Source organism: Phocoena phocoena, chromosome 13 (assembly GCF_963924675.1).
Source record: "Phocoena phocoena chromosome 13, mPhoPho1.1, whole genome shotgun sequence".
NCBI classification, from domain to species: Eukaryota; Metazoa; Chordata; class Mammalia; order Artiodactyla; family Phocoenidae; genus Phocoena; species Phocoena phocoena.
The window spans coordinates 43,687,588-43,706,811 of NC_089231.1; the positions used below are offsets into that span (position 1 = coordinate 43,687,588).

At 35.7% G+C, this 19,224-nt stretch overlaps 1 protein-coding gene and 1 pseudogene across 1 annotated transcript in view; one reads left to right on the top strand and one right to left on the bottom strand.

Annotated features, from left to right (window-relative positions):
• The window catches only part of TRAPPC8 (trafficking protein particle complex subunit 8), an 87,559-nt gene that overhangs the window by 48,051 nt on the left and 20,284 nt on the right, over positions 1-19,224 (top strand). The window contains exons 17-22 of the mRNA XM_065889810.1: positions 883-950; positions 1,485-1,611; positions 3,722-3,876; positions 9,917-10,359; positions 11,703-11,850; positions 14,977-15,073. Of these exons, the coding sequence (XP_065745882.1) occupies positions 883-950; positions 1,485-1,611; positions 3,722-3,876; positions 9,917-10,359; positions 11,703-11,850; positions 14,977-15,073 (1,038 nt within the window). The remainder of the gene's footprint in view (positions 1-882; positions 951-1,484; positions 1,612-3,721; positions 3,877-9,916; positions 10,360-11,702; positions 11,851-14,976; positions 15,074-19,224) is intronic.
• LOC136133143 (homeobox protein NANOG pseudogene) lies at positions 12,962-13,885 on the bottom strand (annotated as a pseudogene).

Sequence of the window (19,224 nt, forward strand, 5' to 3'; positions counted from 1 at the left end):
TAAAAGGTATTTGTAATAAGCATGTTTCAGTAACAGTCTTAACAGATGCTGTAATAGCATTTCAACTTCTTCTGTTCAGTGAGCTGAAGTTACTCTTTTTTGTTTGTTTTGTTTTTTGTTTTTGCGGTACGCGGGCCTCTCACTGTCGTGGCCTCTCCTGTTGCGGAGCACAGGCTCCGGGCGTGCAGGCTCAGCAGCCATGGCTCATGGTTTCTTCATGAGCTGCTACTGGTGATGGACTAAGATGCTGAACTGGAATTTAGGGAAATGAAATTTTTATTTCTTGTGTCAATTAACTAATTTCATGGTAAAAGTTAAACAGGGTTTATGAGGATTAAGTTTACCCCAGTGTGAGTCAACTTTAGCCCTGCTTTTGGAAGAGACAGGACTTTTTTGCTCTTCCGCACTGCCCTTATTGTCCACGAATCTTATGTATCCTACTTAAGCTGTTATTACTTTTTCCATGTGTAATTGGCCAATTTGGAAAGAGGCTGGTCGGAGTAAAATAAAAAATTTGCTCTTATTGCAAGATTAAATTAAATGGCCATTTTGGCCATTTTTTTACGATGAGCAACTGAACTTGTATCTCTTGAGGTTTTATCTTCTTGGTGGCTGTGAATTTGAGTAATCACTTATCTTCTGCAGTTGAATTGGACTGAATGAAATGAAAATAAAATAAATCAAGTGCCTACTACTGCATGACTTTACTGCCGGTGTGAAATCAAAGCACTTTGCATATTGCTTAGCACATGGTGAAAAGCTAATAAATGCTAACTATAGCTGTTGTTATTGTTCTTAAATATTGATACATAGAAATGTTAATAATCTGATACTTTATTCATTAGAATGCATATTTTACATAATTTACTTTTCAGGTAAAAGGTGACCCTGAAATGATTGGAACTGAAGTTGTTTCAGAATTCTTAATTAATAGTGAAGAATCTAAAGTGGTAATTGTTTCATTATTTTTCTGTCAAGTCTTTAAAAGTAAGATGAAAACAAATTTTAAAAATCCATTTATTCAGTTTGTTTTATATTCCAGTTTTCTTAAAAACTAAAATTTGGAATATTAGGAAAGTGGAATTGCACGGGGGAGATTGATTGGGAAAGTAGGTTTGCAGTGGTCTTTAGTTTGTTAATTTCCTAAGAAGCCTGGTGGAAAAAGTTTTTGCTTTCTTTTTGGGATGAGTATTGTAATTTCATATGATATTTGGTTGACCAGAATATTTTGGCTTTTATTAAAAGTATTGATGAGGATCCAGGCCTATAACTTTTGAATTTAGAAAATTTCTTTTGAAGAAAATGCGTTCTAGTAAGAGAAATCAATTGATAGTTAAGTTTAGGTCATGAATTTATATTGATATTAAATTATTGATATTATATTGATATTAAATATAAATTCTGCAACATTACAGAATTTAGGTATTGCACTATTTAAGAGACTATGAAAACAGATAATAAGAGTGACTTATATATCTCCACAGGCAAGGCTGAAGCTCTTTCCCCATCACATAGGGGAGCTGCATATTCTGGGAGTTGTTTATAATCTTGGCACTATTCACAGCTCCATGACAGTAGATGGCATTGGTGCTCTTCCTGGATGTCACACAGGTAAAGCTATAGAAACTAATAATTAAATCTCCATAGAATAAAATGAAAAATGAGGTATTTTAAAAATAAGTTTAATGTACATTAAATAAGGCATTTAATCAAATGAAAGAATGGATAATTTGGATTATTTTTAATTCTGCCATTGCTTCAAAAATAAAACAACTTTATTCCCTTCTGACGTATTTTTGATAATTCTTTGGTTCTACCCTATGTATTTTTCTTTTTTGTTATTGATCCAAATTTAGTAAATTCTAACTAAATATATTCTAACTATTGGTTGAGATATCTGCTGCCAGTACAAAAATTGTATTAATATATTCTATTTTTTGAATATGAAAACTAAAGACCAGTGTTTTCATATCATTGGATGTGAAACACCTTAAATTCTGTCATCTGTTTTGTAAAAAGAGTAGGATTTAGAGTTACGCTGATATTCTTGGTGTCCCAGATGATAAGTTTTACAAAGTTTTGAAGAGTAAAACTACTAGATATATATGTTTAACATGGTTTGCCTTTTTTTTGCCCTTTAATTTTCAGGGAACCCTTCTTGTATTACCTTGTAATTGTTATTTGAGTTTACGTTGACAAGATGCTAGAGAGAGAGTTTACTATAAAATCCATCACTTCTATCTCTTAATTTTAGTAGCTAAGTCTTTTTTTTTTTTTTTTTTTTTTTGCGGTACGTGGGCCTCTCACTGCTGTGGCCTCTCCCGCTGCGGAGCACAGGCTCCGGACGCACAGGCCCAGCGGCCATGGCCCACAGGCCCAGCCGCTCCGCGGCACGTGGGATCCTCCCGGACCGGGGCACGAACCCGCATCCCCTGCATCGGCAGGCGGACTCCCAACCACTGCGCCACCAGGGAAGCCCCTTATTATTTTTTTTAACAAATTATGGTCATTGGCAGACTTGAATTTAGCATTTACAAAAGCTGATTATATTGGGAAATCTTTTGGGAACACTTGGAAAATTTGTTGGTCCTTTTAACCTTCAGTTGGATATTTCTCCTTGCCTGCATATCTAGGATAATTCAATAAAACATTTTTTAAAAAAGTATACAGAAGTGGAATGAATCCATAAGAATTCAAAAATTATAAGGAAAAAATTGATACTAAAGTTGAGTATGGTGTTTATGCATTTTAGTACTATATGTGTAATTCTTGGTTGAAAAGCACCAGACAAGATTCTTTTATAAATAATCTTGCTAATTTTTGAATATTTTAAGTAAGTAAACTGAGTGTTAAAAACTTTTTGAAGCTTCTTTCCTTTCCCACTGTACCTACCTAGGATTTTAATCGAGTACTACAAAGTTACGGTTGTCAATAAATTATAGCTAATTGCTTCATTTAAGGTACCGAATATATGCATTAATAAATATTTTATGACATTAATGGGAGGAGAACTTGAATTAACTATTAAATTGCATCTTATAGCAGAATTTTTATGAAGTTTTAGTGTAGTTCTATTTACTATGTAAAATGCTAATAGGGATCTGGGTCAGATGAGGTATGGGAAATGCTACATTGTGTGTCTGGTCTGGGAGTATCACAGTGATCTTCAGCACATTAAAGACTCTAAGTATTCCTGCAGGAAATAAAGTTGTACACCCTGGCTTTTTTCACACCTACATGCAATGTGTGGAAGCTTTTGAGGAAAATCTCACATGATTATTAAGTGAGTTTAATTTTGAGAAAGCTACCTTTACTATCTTTAATTTTCTTTGTGCATTCTATTAAGAAGATGTAGTTATTTATAATCCAGAAATAATTCAAATTAGTATATATATACTGAATATGAGTAGCTGTTCTGTCAGATAGATCTTTTTGGTTAATAGCCATTATGGTTAAATGTAGGTTTCAGAAACTTCCTATTTAGTAGTCCTTCTGTAAAGTAAGTAAATCCTAATAAAATTAGAAATTAAGCAGCATACAATAGGTGTTGTTAAGCATGGAAATAAAATATGCTTAATTCTTTGATTAACCATGCTAATTAGTAATTGTCTAGAATTTTTCTAGAAATAATCTGAAACATACAGTATTCATATATTCAAGCTAAATTGATGTCAGTTAACGTACCAAATTATTTTAGGGCATTGATTGTTTTTTATTTCAGGAAAGCATTCCTTGAGTATGTCAGTCCGAGGGAGACAGGATTTAGAAATTCAAGGTCCTCGACTTAACAACACAAAAGAAGAGAAAACATCTATTAAATATGGTCCTGATCGACGTTTAGATCCCATAATCACTGAGGAAATGCCACTGTTGGAGGTATTTCACTTTTTAAAATTTCATACACTTAATAATTTATCTGTAAGATGAGGATATTTTGGGTAGGTTAATTTTAGACTTTGGTATTATTGATAGATTGAAATGCACTTTTAAATTCTTGGGGACTTCCCTGGCGGTCCAGTGGTTGAGACTCTGCGCTTCCACTGTGGGGTTGTGGGCGGTGTGGGTTCGGTCCCTGGTCTGGGAGCTGGGATCCCGTTGCTGTGTGGTACAGCCAAAAAAAAGCTGATGCTGAACAGATGTAATTTACAAAGATAAGATAATCATGCAAATTAGCATTAAGTCACAGCCAGGTTGTAAGATACAATCCTCAAAATACTAATGGAAGTTGAGAAAAACCTTCTGAAAGAACACTTTGGTTGTTATTAAAATCAATGGCTCTTTCTGGGTAGGATATAAAAATAACAGGAGTTAATTCTTGTAAAAAATTTAAGCAATATAGATAATTTTTATATGAATAAAACCAATATTCCCTTCACTTTCTTTGTATCCCACCCTGTCATACTTTCATGCCATCTTTTAGTTGCAAAAGATAGAAACTGATGCTGGGTAGCATAACCCGCCTCCCCCCACCAATATTATTTAGTTTGAAGGATTTTGGAATATCTCATGGAAACTAAAGTATCACAGAACAGTAGGTCTCAAGGAAGAGTAAGGACTCAGCAGCTCCAGGGAATTCGTAAAGCCTTTAGAAAGCATTACTTTTGATATGACTTCAGTCTTACAACTTCTGGTCTTTGTGCCACTTCATTACAAATCTAGGAAAGAACTGTGGCCCACCTTGAATCAGGTGTTTACCTGAAAGGCAGGCCAGTGGCACAGCCATGAAGTATAAGTGTGAACACTGGAAGGAGGGCCTTCCTCCTGCATCCTCATGTTTCCCTAGTAGGGGAGTTAGAAGCTTAGTCATTCACCTTCAGAAAGCGCCAGTGATTCCAAACAGATGTTTCTCTTTTCAGACCTTTCGTTTTACACTTACATATATTTTTAATAATCATACCGCACATTTTATCCTGTGACTTGCTTTTTGTCTTTAACAACAAAGCTTGGTCTTTGTTCACAATCAGTAAAATTCTTTTTTAACAGCTGTAATGTATTCAGATACATTACAATGTATTTTAATCATTTATGTATTAATGGGTATGGTTCTAGTTTTTCATCATTACTGACAGTTCTGCAGTAAACATAATTTATATACATATTTTGTTCATGTTCTAGTTGAGACTAGGCTTTTAGAAATGGAATTGTTGGGTCAATCATGCAATATACTATAAAATTACCTTCAGCAAGGCTGTAGGAATTGACACTTTTCCTTCAGAATGAGAGTGCCCATTGCTTCATGTCTGTGCCATAATGGATACTATCAGGTTTTTTTTTTTTTTAACTTCTGCAAATCAAAATGGCATTTCTTTGATAACTGATAGGTTAGTCAATCTTCATCTTTTTGGTCCGTATGATATTTTCCTTCTGTAAGTCCATATGATACCCTTTAATTGGGTTACTTCCTTTTTCTCATTGGATGATTTTATGGGTACTAATCCTATAGTGGTGGGGTAGGTAACATGCTCATGGAAACGGTGATGTGTGTGTGTTAAGGGAAAGGTATTGTTGAGCTGCATGTATTCTGCCCAGATTTTACACTTGCTTAATTATGTTGCATTTAAAGAGTTGTGTAGGGCAAATAAAAGACTCATTAAACACTGATGGCAGTGCCAGTTTCTGGTTGATAAATATTTGCACATACTTTAACTTTGATTTGGTGTCTTTCATCACTTAAAGATTTTTAACTTATATTAAATCATTCTTAACTGATAGTCCTTTACTTGGTTGCTTCTAAGTTTTATATTTACTTACAGAGACTTCCCTAGTCAAAACTTTTATAGTTTTATTGTTTAGTGTCTTTGCTTTGAAATCCAAGGGAATATACTCTCTGAATGTCAGGGGGTAGGGATCAAACTTTGTTTCTAGTCCCAATTACCATTAATTGAATATTGGCAACTTATTATGGCATCTTCCTAATATACTAATATCCTGAAAGTATGTTATGCAGATGATACCTGTTCTCCTTGACATTTCTTCTTCTGTTTTTGTGTCATTTCCATACTCTTGCTTTATCATCTTTTTTTAATTTGGCAAGCCGAGGCCTGCTCATAATAATTTTTTTCTTACACTTGTGCCACTTCTGTCCAAGTTCCCACAATAATACAATAATGAAAATTGGCATTTTTATTACAATTGCATTGCTATAGCTAGGAGTTTTGAGACTGAAGATGAAATGAGTTGGGATCCAAATGTTATTTTAGGACTATTCAATACCATTGTAGTTTAGAAGTTACTAATAAACATTTTGCTTAGGATTGTATATGTAAGAATTTGCTACAGCTTACTTGCGAAAGGGGAGATTCTGACCTCTCTGGTTTAAGTTTTGAGATAAATCAATAGAGAATACCAAAATACTCAGTTTTTATAGATTCTCCTAGCTTATGGTTTTTATTATACCATATTAGTTAAATGTTCTTCAATTATTAAGACTGCTAAATGTGCCAATGGTTTTTAAGTGCAGTGCTTCTCAGGCACACATTAAGGATAGAGCTTAGCTTTTCAGCTTCTGTCTAAGCCCATCTCTAATTATATGATCTTGGAAAGTTTCTTCACTTATAAAATGAGGGAAGTTGAACCAGTTGATGTTTGACTTTAAGTTCTGTTTAACTCAACAGTCTTTAAATTTACATTCATCTTGTTTTCGATATTGCTGGTTCTGTACTTAACTTTGCCTCTTGCATACCATAGTGTTTTTGTTTTGTTTTTAAAATTTTATTGTTATAGATGCAGTTCTCCCTGAAGAGGGTGTTTTAGAGCAGAGGACCTCTTGTTCTACATAATACAGCAACTGGTGTTTGGTTGATTAAACAAAAAAGCTTGTAAAGTGAATAACCAAAAAAACCATAATAAATCCATACCCTAAACATTTTACCTTAATTGAAAACATACGAATATCTATTTATTTACTATTTTGGGGGTGTGTGTTTAGGTTAGAGACCTTTTCTATGAGTTCTTTGTGTTGGTATGGGTTTCCTAATATGAGTTTCATTTCATCTTTCATGCATTCTTCCACATCCATAAGTTGACATTTTAAGTGTCCAGTTTTGGTTTCTTCAGAGTGAGAAGCTAAAGGAAATTGTCAAGTAATCTAAGTACAGTATATGTCTAGATTTTATCTGCAGATAAAAGTTGTACTTTAAGGTATAAAAGAGGGTGGGTTTAGTAGAAAACCAAAAGCTACTAATGTTCAGTTCCATAAACATCACTTAGTATTTTCTACTGAAATACTAGAGAATTTGGTTAATCCAACAGACATGGTATGATGGAGGTCAGTTAAGAGACCTTATATTATACTTGGATGAACAGTAGTGTACATTAATATCAGTAAAAATCATAGAATATTCCCATTCCTAATATCTTATGTCAGAAATATTTTGTAGAGTTTGAAGTGTTTAAGGGAGTAGTGAAAGAAGTAATCAATCTACAGCATCTGATGAAATAGTCTCTAACTGTATATGTTTATCAAAACAAGATTGAGGATGAAAATTAGAGAAACTCATTGAGAAAATATAATTAAAGTGTCATGTGTTAACTCTAATGTGTATAGCATACTGAAAGCAAACAGTGAACTATGAGCTGTATCTACTTAGAAATATTTTGTATTTAAGTTCTGTTGGAGAAAAAATGGTATCATTCCAAAACTTTTCTTCACTTACTGATTTTTAACATTTTGTTAGGATAAATTTTAACATAGAATAGCAGAAAGAAGAGCAGACCCCTTCAGGTTCTCACTGCATAGGCAGTAAGTTGTGTACATGTAGTTTATTCAACCAGACTTGTCTGTCACTTGTGTCCAATCACTTGCTGTTACAGATAAAACCACAGTAAATAACCTTATGCATATCAGTTTTATACATTATGTATATGCATATCACACATATATCTTCGGGATAAATTAGTAGAAGTCACACTCCTGGTTCTTGGTCTTATTTTCCATTAAAATTTGAAGCTGTCCAAAACACCACCTGTTTAAAAGGACTTTTAGGGACTTCCCTGGTGGTCCAGTGGTTAAGAATCTGCCTTGCAATGCAGGGGACGTGGGTTCAATCCCTTGTTGGGGAACTAAGATCCCACATGCCATGGGGCAGCTAAACCCGTGCACCCCAACTACTGAGCCTGTGCGCCACAGCCAAGAGTCCACATGCTGCAATGAAAAGATCCTGCCTGCCACAATTAAGATCCAATGTAGCTGCCCCCGCCCAAAAAATAAATAAAATAAAGGACTTTCAGCAACAGTGCATTTGAAGTAAAGGCTAGATACACTGGTTCTCCTTAGAGTCAACATAGTGTATTTAGTAAAACCTTTATTCTGAAGGTATATTACACAGTATCCTACAAGTGGTGTATCACTGGTCTTATTCCATCACCCTTCCCATTCTACCAGTGCTGTAGCCTTATTGATGGTATCTGGGTATCGGTGTGTGTTTTAGTGTGTCTTTACAGTACTCTGTTTCACTTGTTACTCATGTAGTTGTTTTTGATATAACAACTCAAAATTGATATTCCCTCACAAATTTTAGCTTATTTGACTAAGCTTATTTGATACTAGCTAATTAGTACATCATCAGTGTCTTCAGTATAATGCTATACTTGGTTTATTTTTTCCCATCTTCTTAATCTGTGTTTTGGATTTCTGCCTTAATCCCTTATTTTCTCATGTCTATTTTTAAAGCTTCTGATTTCCCCAAATTTTATCTGATTCCTTAAGAATGTGGCCATAATGAAGTCCTATTCAAACTAAGACTAAAAGACAGATATTTCCACTGGACTTTGTTTTTTTTTTTTTTTTTTTTTTTTTTTTTGCGGTACACGGGCCTCTCACTGTTGTGGCCTCTCCCGTTGCGGAGCACAGGCTCCGGACGCACAGGCTCAGCAGCCATGGCTCATGGGCCCAGCCGCTCCGCGGCCTGTGGGATCTTCCCGGACCAGGGCACGAACCCGTGTCCCCTACATCGGCAGGCGGACTCTCAACCACTGCACCACCAGGGAAGCCTCCACCGGACTTTCATAACTCCTTTGGGACAGCCAGCTGTAACTTTATTCCTCATACTGTTACCTTTATATTCTTCCTTTCTTAGATGCTGTCAGAGTACTTCTGACATTTATTCTTCTGGATCTTTTAAATGCAGATGACTTATTGGATGATTTTGTTAGTCCGTATTTCCATCTCTTATCTGAAATCCTGAGGCCAGGCATGTGTTGGAAGTCAATTTTTTTTTTTAATTTTTAGAAATTGTGCATATACATGTGTGTTTTTATCTAAAGCGTTATGTGACCCCTGTTGGGTTTGTGGCAGCACCTGGTAATCAAGCACATTAATGTGGCTTGAGTGAACCACATGAATATGACACTAAATGGAAAAGGCTATAAAGAGCCTCCATTTGTCAGATCAGGTTTTGCTTCCACACAGCTTACTGAAAGCCTGAGGATATTCGAAGATACTGGCTTTTAAAATTATACATATGGAATCATGCATCTATATGCTTTTCCCTTTTAAGACCTATTGTGCCTCTTTTCATTTTAATGCTGTATAAATAGATAGTTGAGCTACTTTTTAAGTTGACAATGTTAAGGGTTTTTCAGCTGATAATTGTTCATGTGACCATGCTAAATTACTTATAGCTTCTCTTGTCCATAATCTACACAGTTGTGAAAGTTTTGCCGGTGACCCTGTAGTTATTGACACTGTACCTTTAATTCATAACTCTGAAATCTGCTACTGAGTAACACTGGTCTCTGTCTCATTCTCTTTTTTAAAATGGAGTTCTTAATACCACATACCCAGGGAGATATCAAAGAGAATTAATAAAATACTTGTAAACCTGTAGTAAAGAAATACAGCATCTTAAAGTGTTATTAATTAGAGGTTCAGAATTTTTAACAGACAATATAATAATATTTTTTCCCTCCAATGCAGGTGTTCTTTATACATTTTCCTACAGGGCTTCTCTGTGGAGAAATCCGAAAAGCATATGTAGAATTTGTCAATGTCAGCAAATGTCCTCTTACTGGATTGAAGGTTGTTTCTAAACGTCCAGAGTTCTTTACTTTTGGTGGTAACACAGCTGTTCTAACACCACTAAGTCCCTCAGCTTCTGAGAACTGTAGTGCTTACAAGACTGTTGTGACAGATTCTACCTCTGTGTGTACAGCACTCATATCATCAGCTTCTTCTGTAGACTTTGGCATTGGCATAGGAAGTCAGCCAGAGGTGATTCCTGTTCCCCTTCCTGACACTGTTCTTCTACCTGGAGCTTCAGTTCAGCTACCAATGTGGTTACGTGGGCCAGATGAAGAAGGTGTCCATGAAATTAACTTTTTGTTTTACTATGAAAGTGTTAAAAAGCAGCCTAAAATACGGTGAGTATTATAAAACTTTTTAGGTTTAACCTCTGCATCTAATATATATAGATATATATACACCCATTCAAATAAACATTTTGATATTTGTTAACATATGTCATAGTTTACTAAGAAATTACTCCCTTCCAAATTATGCATGAAGTTTATATCTGAGGTTGTCCCTAATCTAATTGTAAGTTCTAAGCAGCCAAAAGTGGAAAAAATTAAGCTACATTAATCTTTTTCGTGCTTCTTTCTATAAACTTCATGATTCTTCGATACAACTAAGTACTATGGCCAAAGTTATCACATAATAATGAAATTCACAGGTATCATGTATTAAAACAGGGTGTCATTTGTATATGAAGACAACTTGCCTACAGTCATCCTTTTTAAAGAAAATTACTCTGTTTTCCTTTTCCTTTTCCCTAGTGCCCTCCCCTGCCTCCCAAAATGTATGTATTTGCAGAGCACATGATTTAGGTGGTGTTATGGGCATCACTGAGGAAATCAAACCTAGCTGGCTTATACAAGGATCTGTAGCCTGTAGTGCAATAGAGTATTTTATGATAATGCCATTGTCATTTTTACAAAATTAACTGGGAGTAATTGTGCTACATTTAAAAATTTAATAAAATATCTTGTAAGGCTTACTATGAGAACCAAAAGATATAATATTTGTAAGGACAGGTACATTTTAGGTCCTCGGTAAATGTTAATTCCCCTTAAGAAGATGATAGAGAGTTCTCTGGCCAAAGCAATCCATTAAGACTTTGTAGAATGTAGTAGTGGTAAAATGAACTTCCAAAGAAGGTAAAGATTTCAGAATTTGGATCAAAGGGGATAGGCAAGAGAGTAGTGGGTATTCCCGGAAGTAACTGTATATATGAATGAAAATTTCCAACTTGGGAAATATGAACTGCATGTAGTTTGGCTACAGTATAAAATGTATAAAGGGGGAATAAAGGTGGAATTGTAAAGCTCTATTGTGGAGAGCCTTAAATGCCAGGTGAAAGTTTGGCATTTACTTGGTAGGCATTCAGTCATTAACTTTGGAACTACTATCAGAAGAGGTATAATCAAGACATGACCATATGATGATTATTTTCATGTACTATACGGTGGCTGAGTTGGATGAGCAGGGAAAAAAGGAGACTTATAGTTTTCTTCCAAACTGAGAATAAAGAATTGAACTAATGTTAGGCTAACTAGATAATTTTACCTTATTGTATCTGTCTTGGTTTTTTTAGAGTATAAATTGTCCTGAGGGTGAATAGGTTTAAAAAAGCTTTATTTGGAATTAGAGAATCATAACAGTGGGAGAGAGTCTTAGATTAAATTTGTAATTTTTACTTCTTTAGTCACAGAATATTAAGACACACGGCAGTCATTTGTACCAGTCGATCTTTGAATGTGCGAGCCACTGTCTGCAGAAGTAATTCTCTTGAAGATGAGGAGGGCAGAGGAGGCAATATGCTAGTCTTTGTGGATGTGGAAAATACCAATACCGTAAGCTGGTTTAAAACTAAATTTTGTCTTTAATTATATTTTAAGTGTATCCTTTGTTTTTCATAATGATTTTTTTTCCTTCACAAGACAGCATAAGCTAGGAATTTAGGGATGTTCATATAGAATGGAATGTAGAAACATGTTAATTCTCAATTTGCTTTGTAATTTTATCCCTCAGTACTTCAAATTAAAGGATCTAGTGGTATTGGGCTTCCCTGGTGGCGCAGTGGTTGAGAGTCCCCCTGCTGATGCAGGGGACATGGGTTCGTGCCCCGGTCCGGGAGGATCCCACATGCCGCGGAGCAGCTGGGCCCATGAGCCATGGCCGCTGAGCCTGCACGTCCGGAGCCTGTGCTCCGCAACAGGAGAGGCCACAACAGTGAGAGGCCTGCGTAACGCAAAAAAAAAAAAAAAAAAAAAAGCTCTAGTGGTATTAGTGGTATTAATATGATACATAATCATATGGTATATGGCCATATACCAGTAATTCAACCAAAAAAAGATCTCATAAAGTGCTTTCTAGTCTCACCATTGAGGATGTGTTGTTTTTTTTTTTTTAAATGGGTAATTTTTTTGTTTATTGGTACTTATAAACGAACCAGCCAACTGGTAGTATTATGATGTGGACAAATTAAAACATCTTTCTACAAATACTAGACTGGTGGAAAAAATTAGGGGTTGTAGTAAAATAGCAAAAAGGGGTAGAGGAAATCAGTAAAGCACATTGTAGCTTAACCCTTCACCTTAACAACTGAGGTTCTTAACAAGTAAAGCCTCCCCATCCCAGAAAATATGAATAATCCTTCATTACACATCTTTGTACTTTTGCTCCCTATTCTTGAGGTTAGGTTCTAGATCCTAAAGATACCAAAAAAATAGTATTATAACCTAGTTATCTATAGCCGCCTGTCATCTTTTATCATGATGTCCGTAGAAGCCAATGCTTGTGAAACCTCTTTGAGTAGACACCAATCATACACCCCCAAATTGACACAAAAGGCGCAATGAAAAGCAGCTTATCAAGGCAGAGAGATACGTAATTGTAAAAGAAAAATTCTAGGGAAGTAATAACAGTCACAGCTCAAATTGAGATTGAATAATACAGCCATCGTTAGAAATCTTCAGACTGTGTGTTCAGGGAGTAATTTGGGAATAAATCCATGATTTGCTGTTGGGAATTGAAATACTTAGCAGTTTACTGTATTATGTTATAGCTTTCCCCGGCAGTTTCCAAGGTGGCCTCCAAATCACTGACAGGAGAATTTTGCTAGAACTGGATCTGGGGCTGCAGGAATTCCTCAACATAGTTGTTGAATTGATTGTTCCAAGTCTGGTTATTCCAAGCTTGGGGGCACCAGGTCTGACTGTTCCAGCTCTGGTTGCTCCAGGACTGACTATTCCAGCTCTGGTTGCTCCAAGTTGGGTTATCCCAGGTCTGGTTACCCCACGTGGGCAGGTTTCCGGAAGAGTTCACCAGGCATCCTTGGTGGTAGGAATAGAAGCCCGGGTATTCTGTAGTTGCTGGGCCCTGAGTCACAATGTTGCTATTCCTCAGCCAGTTGTTTTTCTGCCACCTCTTACATTTCATTCTCTGGTTCTGGAACCAGGTCTTAACCTGTTTGTAGCTAAGGTTCAGGATGTTGGAAAGTTCTTGCATTTGCTGGAGGCTGAGGTATTTCTGCCTGTGAAATCTGTCATTGAGCACACACTGCTGCGTCTGAGAGAACACGGTTCTGGTCTTCTGCTTCTTGACCAGGACCTTCTCTTCCTTCTTCTCTGTGCTCTTGTCCGCAGCCATGGCTATTAGTTTTACTGTGGGGCTTGTGGGAGAATCAGGACTGTCCTGAATAAGCAGATCCATGGAGAAGGAAGGAAGAGGAGAGACAGTCTCCATGTCGTGGGTCTCAGCAGATGACATTTGCAAGGACACATAATTTTCTTCAGGCCCGTAAATCTCAGGCATTGGTGAAGATTCCCTAGAATTGGATGCTTTGGGGCCACGCAGGCTTTGGGGACAAGCTGGGTCCACACTCATGTTGTTGAATCGAAGGAGAGGGAGAAAACCAAAGAGCTAGATAGATGGTAGGAAAAGTCCAGGCTTAAGAATCTAGGTAGAAGAGCTTAGAGAAAGGTGAAGATCTCCAGGTGTAAAAGTATTAAAAACATGGGATGAAGGGAAGTCACCTGTATGGTAACAGAAGCCTACCAGCCCAATGTAGGAAAATGACGAGGATGTGAGGAAAATGACGAGGATGTGTTTTGATGTGCTTAAATTTACAAAGTTCTGTTAGGATTTCACATTCAGTATTAACTTGATAACCCCTTACTTATACATTTCCAGCAGTACCATTTCCTTTATATAAAGCATTTTAAACATTTTATATTTCCTGTTTATGTACTCTAAATATCAAAATGAATATTCTTGAAGAAGGAAATGTGATCTTATTAAAGGAGAATCTTAGCTTCATATTGATTCAGTTTAGATACCTGTTTGAAATGTTACTTATTATTTCTGTCATGTCTTTTAGCTTCATAAATTTGTATGGTCATTTTAGGACATTCAAGGTCAATGTGCTGATATTTCGGTGTTCTTCCCAAAAAAATCAGTATTTGTAAGAGTAAGAACATTTGAATAATTTCAAATTAGCTCCTATTCAGGAGAATAAAAAATATATGCAATTTAAATAATTTTATGTACATTGACTGTATATTGGGATTCTGTTCTTTGTTGCTTTTTGCCTTAACAGGAATGTGAGAGAAAGATTAGAAGAAATAAAAGTGCTATGGTTTTGATTAAAAATTGGCAGCAAATAATTTTTGATATATTAAATAACTCATTATAATAGATTCTAATAACTGAATGCCTTTCAATATTTAAAAATTTGCCACTGGGAGTATATTATAATTAAATCTATTTTGTGAATAAGATGATGACTTATGTGTTTTAAGAATGTTTATAGAGGGATTGAAATAATTTACATTTCTGAAATGTATTGTTAATTTATTTCAAAATAAAAATTTCATCTTATGTTAATTGATACTGACTTTGGTAGCAGTGTCATTCTCATTAGAGTATTCTACGTTAGTGCTCCTAAATCTTGAATGACTCTTATTTCCTTTTGATAGAGTGAAGCAGGTGTTAAGGAATTCCATATAGTACAAGTATCAAGTAGTAGCAAACACTGGAAGTTACAGAAATCTGTAAATCTCTCTGAAAACAAAGGTTTGTGCCTTTTTCCCTCTTCATAATAAATTCTGATATCTTCCTTCATTGATTTTATTTTTTTCAGAACAGTACCAGAATGTCATAAGATTATTGGTGCCTTTCTTTTTTTTTAACTCATTTAAATATCTGTATATACTTTGCTATAATTATATCATATATTACATTATATCAAAGTCCTTTTTTTAACATCTTTATCGGAGTATAATTGCTTTACAACGGTGTGTTAGTTTCTGCTGTATAACAAAGTGAATCTGCTATACATATACATATATCGCCATATCTCCTCCCTCTTGCGTCTCTCTCCCACCCTCCTTATCCCACCCCTCTAGGTGGTCACAAAGCACCGAGCTGATCTCCCTGTGCTATGCGGCTGCTTCCCACTAGCTATCTGTTTTACATTTGGTAGTGTATATATGTCCATGCCACTCTCTCACTTCATCCCAGCTTACCCTTCCCCATCTCCGTGTCCTCAAGTCCATTCTCCATGTCTGCATCTTTAATCCTTTCCTGCCCCTAGGTTCTTCACAACCATTCATTTGGTTTTTTTAAGATTCCATATATATGTATTAACATATGTTATTTGTTTTTCTCTTTCTGATTTACTTCACTCTGTATAAGAGTCTCTAGGTCCATCCACCTCACTACAAATAACTCAATTTCGTTTCTTTTTATGGCTGAGTAATATTCCATTGTATATATTGCCACACCTTCCTTATCCATTCATCTGTCGATGGACACTTAGGTTGCTTCCATGTCCTGGCTATTGTAAATAGAGCTGCAATGAACATTGTGGTACCTGGCTTTTTATGGTTTTCTCAGGGTATATGCCCAGTAGTGGGATTGCTGGGTTGTATGGTAGTTCTATTTTTAGTTTTTTAAGGAACCTCCATACTGTTCTCCATAGTGGCTGTATCAATTTACATTCCTACCAACAGTGCAAGAGGGTTCCCTTTTCTCCACGCCCTCTCCAGCATTTATTGTTTGTAGATACTTTGATGATGGCCATGCTGACTGGTGTGAGGTGATATCTGATTTTAGTTTTGATTTGCATTTCTCTAATGATTAGTGATGTTGAGCATCCTTTCATGTGTTTGTTGGCAATCTGTATATCTTCTTTGGAGAAATGTCTATTTAGGTCTTCTGCCCATTTTTGGATTGGGTGGGTTGTTTGTTGTTTTGATATTGAGCTGCATGAGCTGCTTGTATATTTTGGAGATTAATCGTTTGTCAGTTGGCTTCATTTGCAAATATTTTCTCCCATTCTGAGGGTTGTCTTTTGATCTTGTTTATGGTTCTGTTTGCTGTGCAAAAGCTTTTAAGTTTCATTAGGTTCCATTTGTTTATTTTTGTTTTTATTTCCATTTCTCTACGAGGTTGGTCAAAAAGGATCTTGCTGTGATTTATGTCATGGAGTGTTCTGCCTATGTTTTTCTCTAAGACTTTTATAGTGTCTGGCTTTACATATAGGTCTTTAATCCATTTTGAGTTTATTTTGTGTATGGTGTTAGGGAGTGTTATAATTTCATTCTTTTACATGTAGCTGTCCAGTGTTCCCAGCACCACTTATTGAAGAGGCTGTCTTTTCTCCATTGTATATTCTTGCCTCCTTTATCAAAGATAACGGGACCATATGTGCATGGGTTTATCTCTGGGCTTTCTATCCTGTTCCATTGATCTATATTTCTGTTTTTGTGCCAGTACCATACTGTCTTGATTACTGTAGCTTTGTAGTATAGTCTGAAGTCCAGGAGCCTGATTGCTCCTGCTCCCTTTTTCTTTCTCAAGATTGCTTTGACTATTGGGGGTCTTTTGTGTTTCCATACAAATTGTGAAATTTTTTGTTCTAGTTTTGTTAAAATGCCATTGACAGTTTGATAGGGATTGCATTGACTCTGTAGATTGCTTTGGGTAGTAGAGTCATTTTCACAATGTTGATTCTTCCAATCCAAAAACATGGAATATCTCTCCATCTGTTTGTATCATCTTTAATTTCTTTCATCAGTGTCTTACAGTTTTCTGCATACAGGTCTTTTGTCTCCTTAGGTCGATTTATTCCAAGGTATTTTATTCTTTTTGTTGCAGTGGTAAATGGGAGTGTTTCCTAATTTCTCTTTCAGATGTTTCATCATTAGTGTATAGGAATACAAGAGATTTCTGTGCATTAATTTTGTATCCTGCTACTTTACCAGGTTCATTGATTAGCTCAAGTATTTTCTGGTAGTATCTTTGGGATCCTGTATGTATAGTATTGTGTCATCTGCAAACAGTGACAGTTTTACTTCTTTTCCAATTTAGATTCCTTTTATTTCTTTTTCTTCTCTGATTGCTATGGCTAAAACTTCCAAAACTATGTTGAATAATAGTGGTGAGAGTGGGCAACCTTGTCTTGTTCCTGATCTTAGTGGAAATAGTTTCACTTTTTCACCATTGAGAACAATGTTGGCTGTGAGTTTGTCATATATGGCCTTTATTATGTTGAGGTAATTCCCTCTATGCCTACTTCTGGGCGGTTTTTATCATAAATGGATGTTAAATTTTGTCAGAAGCTTTTTCTGCATCTGTTGAAATGATCGTATGTTTTCCTTCCTTCAGTTTGTTAATATGGTTTATCACATTGATTGATTTGTGTATATTGAAGAATCCTTGCATTCCTGGGATAAACCCCACTTGATCATGGTGTATGATGTTTTTAATGTGCTGTTGGATTCTGTTTGCTAGTATTTTCTTGAGGATTTTTGCATCTGTATTCATCAGTGATATTGGCCTGTAGTATTCTTTTTTTGTGACATTTTTGCCTGGTTTTGGTATCAGAGTGATGGTGGACTCGTAGAATGAGTTTGGGAGTGTTCCTGCCTCTGCTATAGTTTGGAAGAGTTTGAAAAGGATAGGTTTTAGCTCTTCTCTAAATGTTTGACAGAATTTGCCTGTGAAGCCATCTGGTCCTGGGCTTTTGTTTGTTGGAAGATTTTTAATCACAGTTTCAATTTCAGTGCTTGTGATTGGCCTGTTTATATTTTTTATTTCTTCCTGGTTCAGTCTCGGATGGTTGTGCTTTTCTAAGAAGTTGTCCATTTCTTCCAGGTTGTCCATTTTTTTGTCATAGAGTTGCTTGTAGTAATCTCCCATTATCCTTTGTATTTCTGCAGTGTCAGTTGTTACTTCTCCTTTTTCATTTCTAATTCTTCTTCCTGTTTTTCTTGATGAGTCTGGCTAGTGGTTTATCAATTTTGTTTATCTTCTCAAAGAACCAGCTTTTAGTTTTATTGATCTTTGCTATTGTTTCCTTCATTTCTTTTTCATTTAGTTCTGATCTGATCATAATGATATCTTTCCTTCTGCTAACTTTGGGGTTTTTTTGTTCTTCTTTCTGTAATTGCTTTAGGTATAAGGTTAAGTTATTTATTTGAGGTGTTTCTTGAGGTAGGATTGTATTGCTATAAACTTTCCTCTTAGAACTGCTTTTGCTGCATGCCATAGGTTTTGGGTCGTCGTGTTTTCATTGTCATTTGTTTCTAGGTATTTTCTGATTTCCTCTTTGATTTCTTCAGTGTTCTCTTGGTTGTTTAGTAGTGTATTGTTTACCCTCTATGTGTTTGTATTTTTTCCAGATTTTTTTCCTGTAATTGATATCTGGTCTTATAGTGTTGTGGCTGGCAAAGATACTCGATACAATTTTAGTTTTCTTAAATTTACCAAGGTTTGATTTGTGACCCAAGATATAATCTATCCTGGAGAATGTTCCATGAGCACTTGAGAAGAATGTGTAATCTGCTGTTTTTGGATGGAATATCCTATAAATGTCAATTAAGTCCATCTTGTTTAATGTATCATTTAAAGCTTCTGCCTCCTTATTTATTTTCATTTTGGATGATCTGTCCATTGGTGAAAGTGGGGTGTTAAAGTCCCCTACTATGATTCTTTTACTGTCAATTTCCCCTTTTATGGCTGTTAGCATTTGCCTTATGTATTGAGGTGCTCCTATGTTGGGTGCATAAATATTTACAATTGTTGTATCTTCTTCTTGGATTGATCCCTTGATCATTATGTAGTGTCCTTCTTTGTCTCTTGTAATAGTCTTTATTTTAAAGTCTGTTTTGTCTGATACAAGAATTGCTACTCCAGCTTTCTTTTGATTTCCATTTGCATGG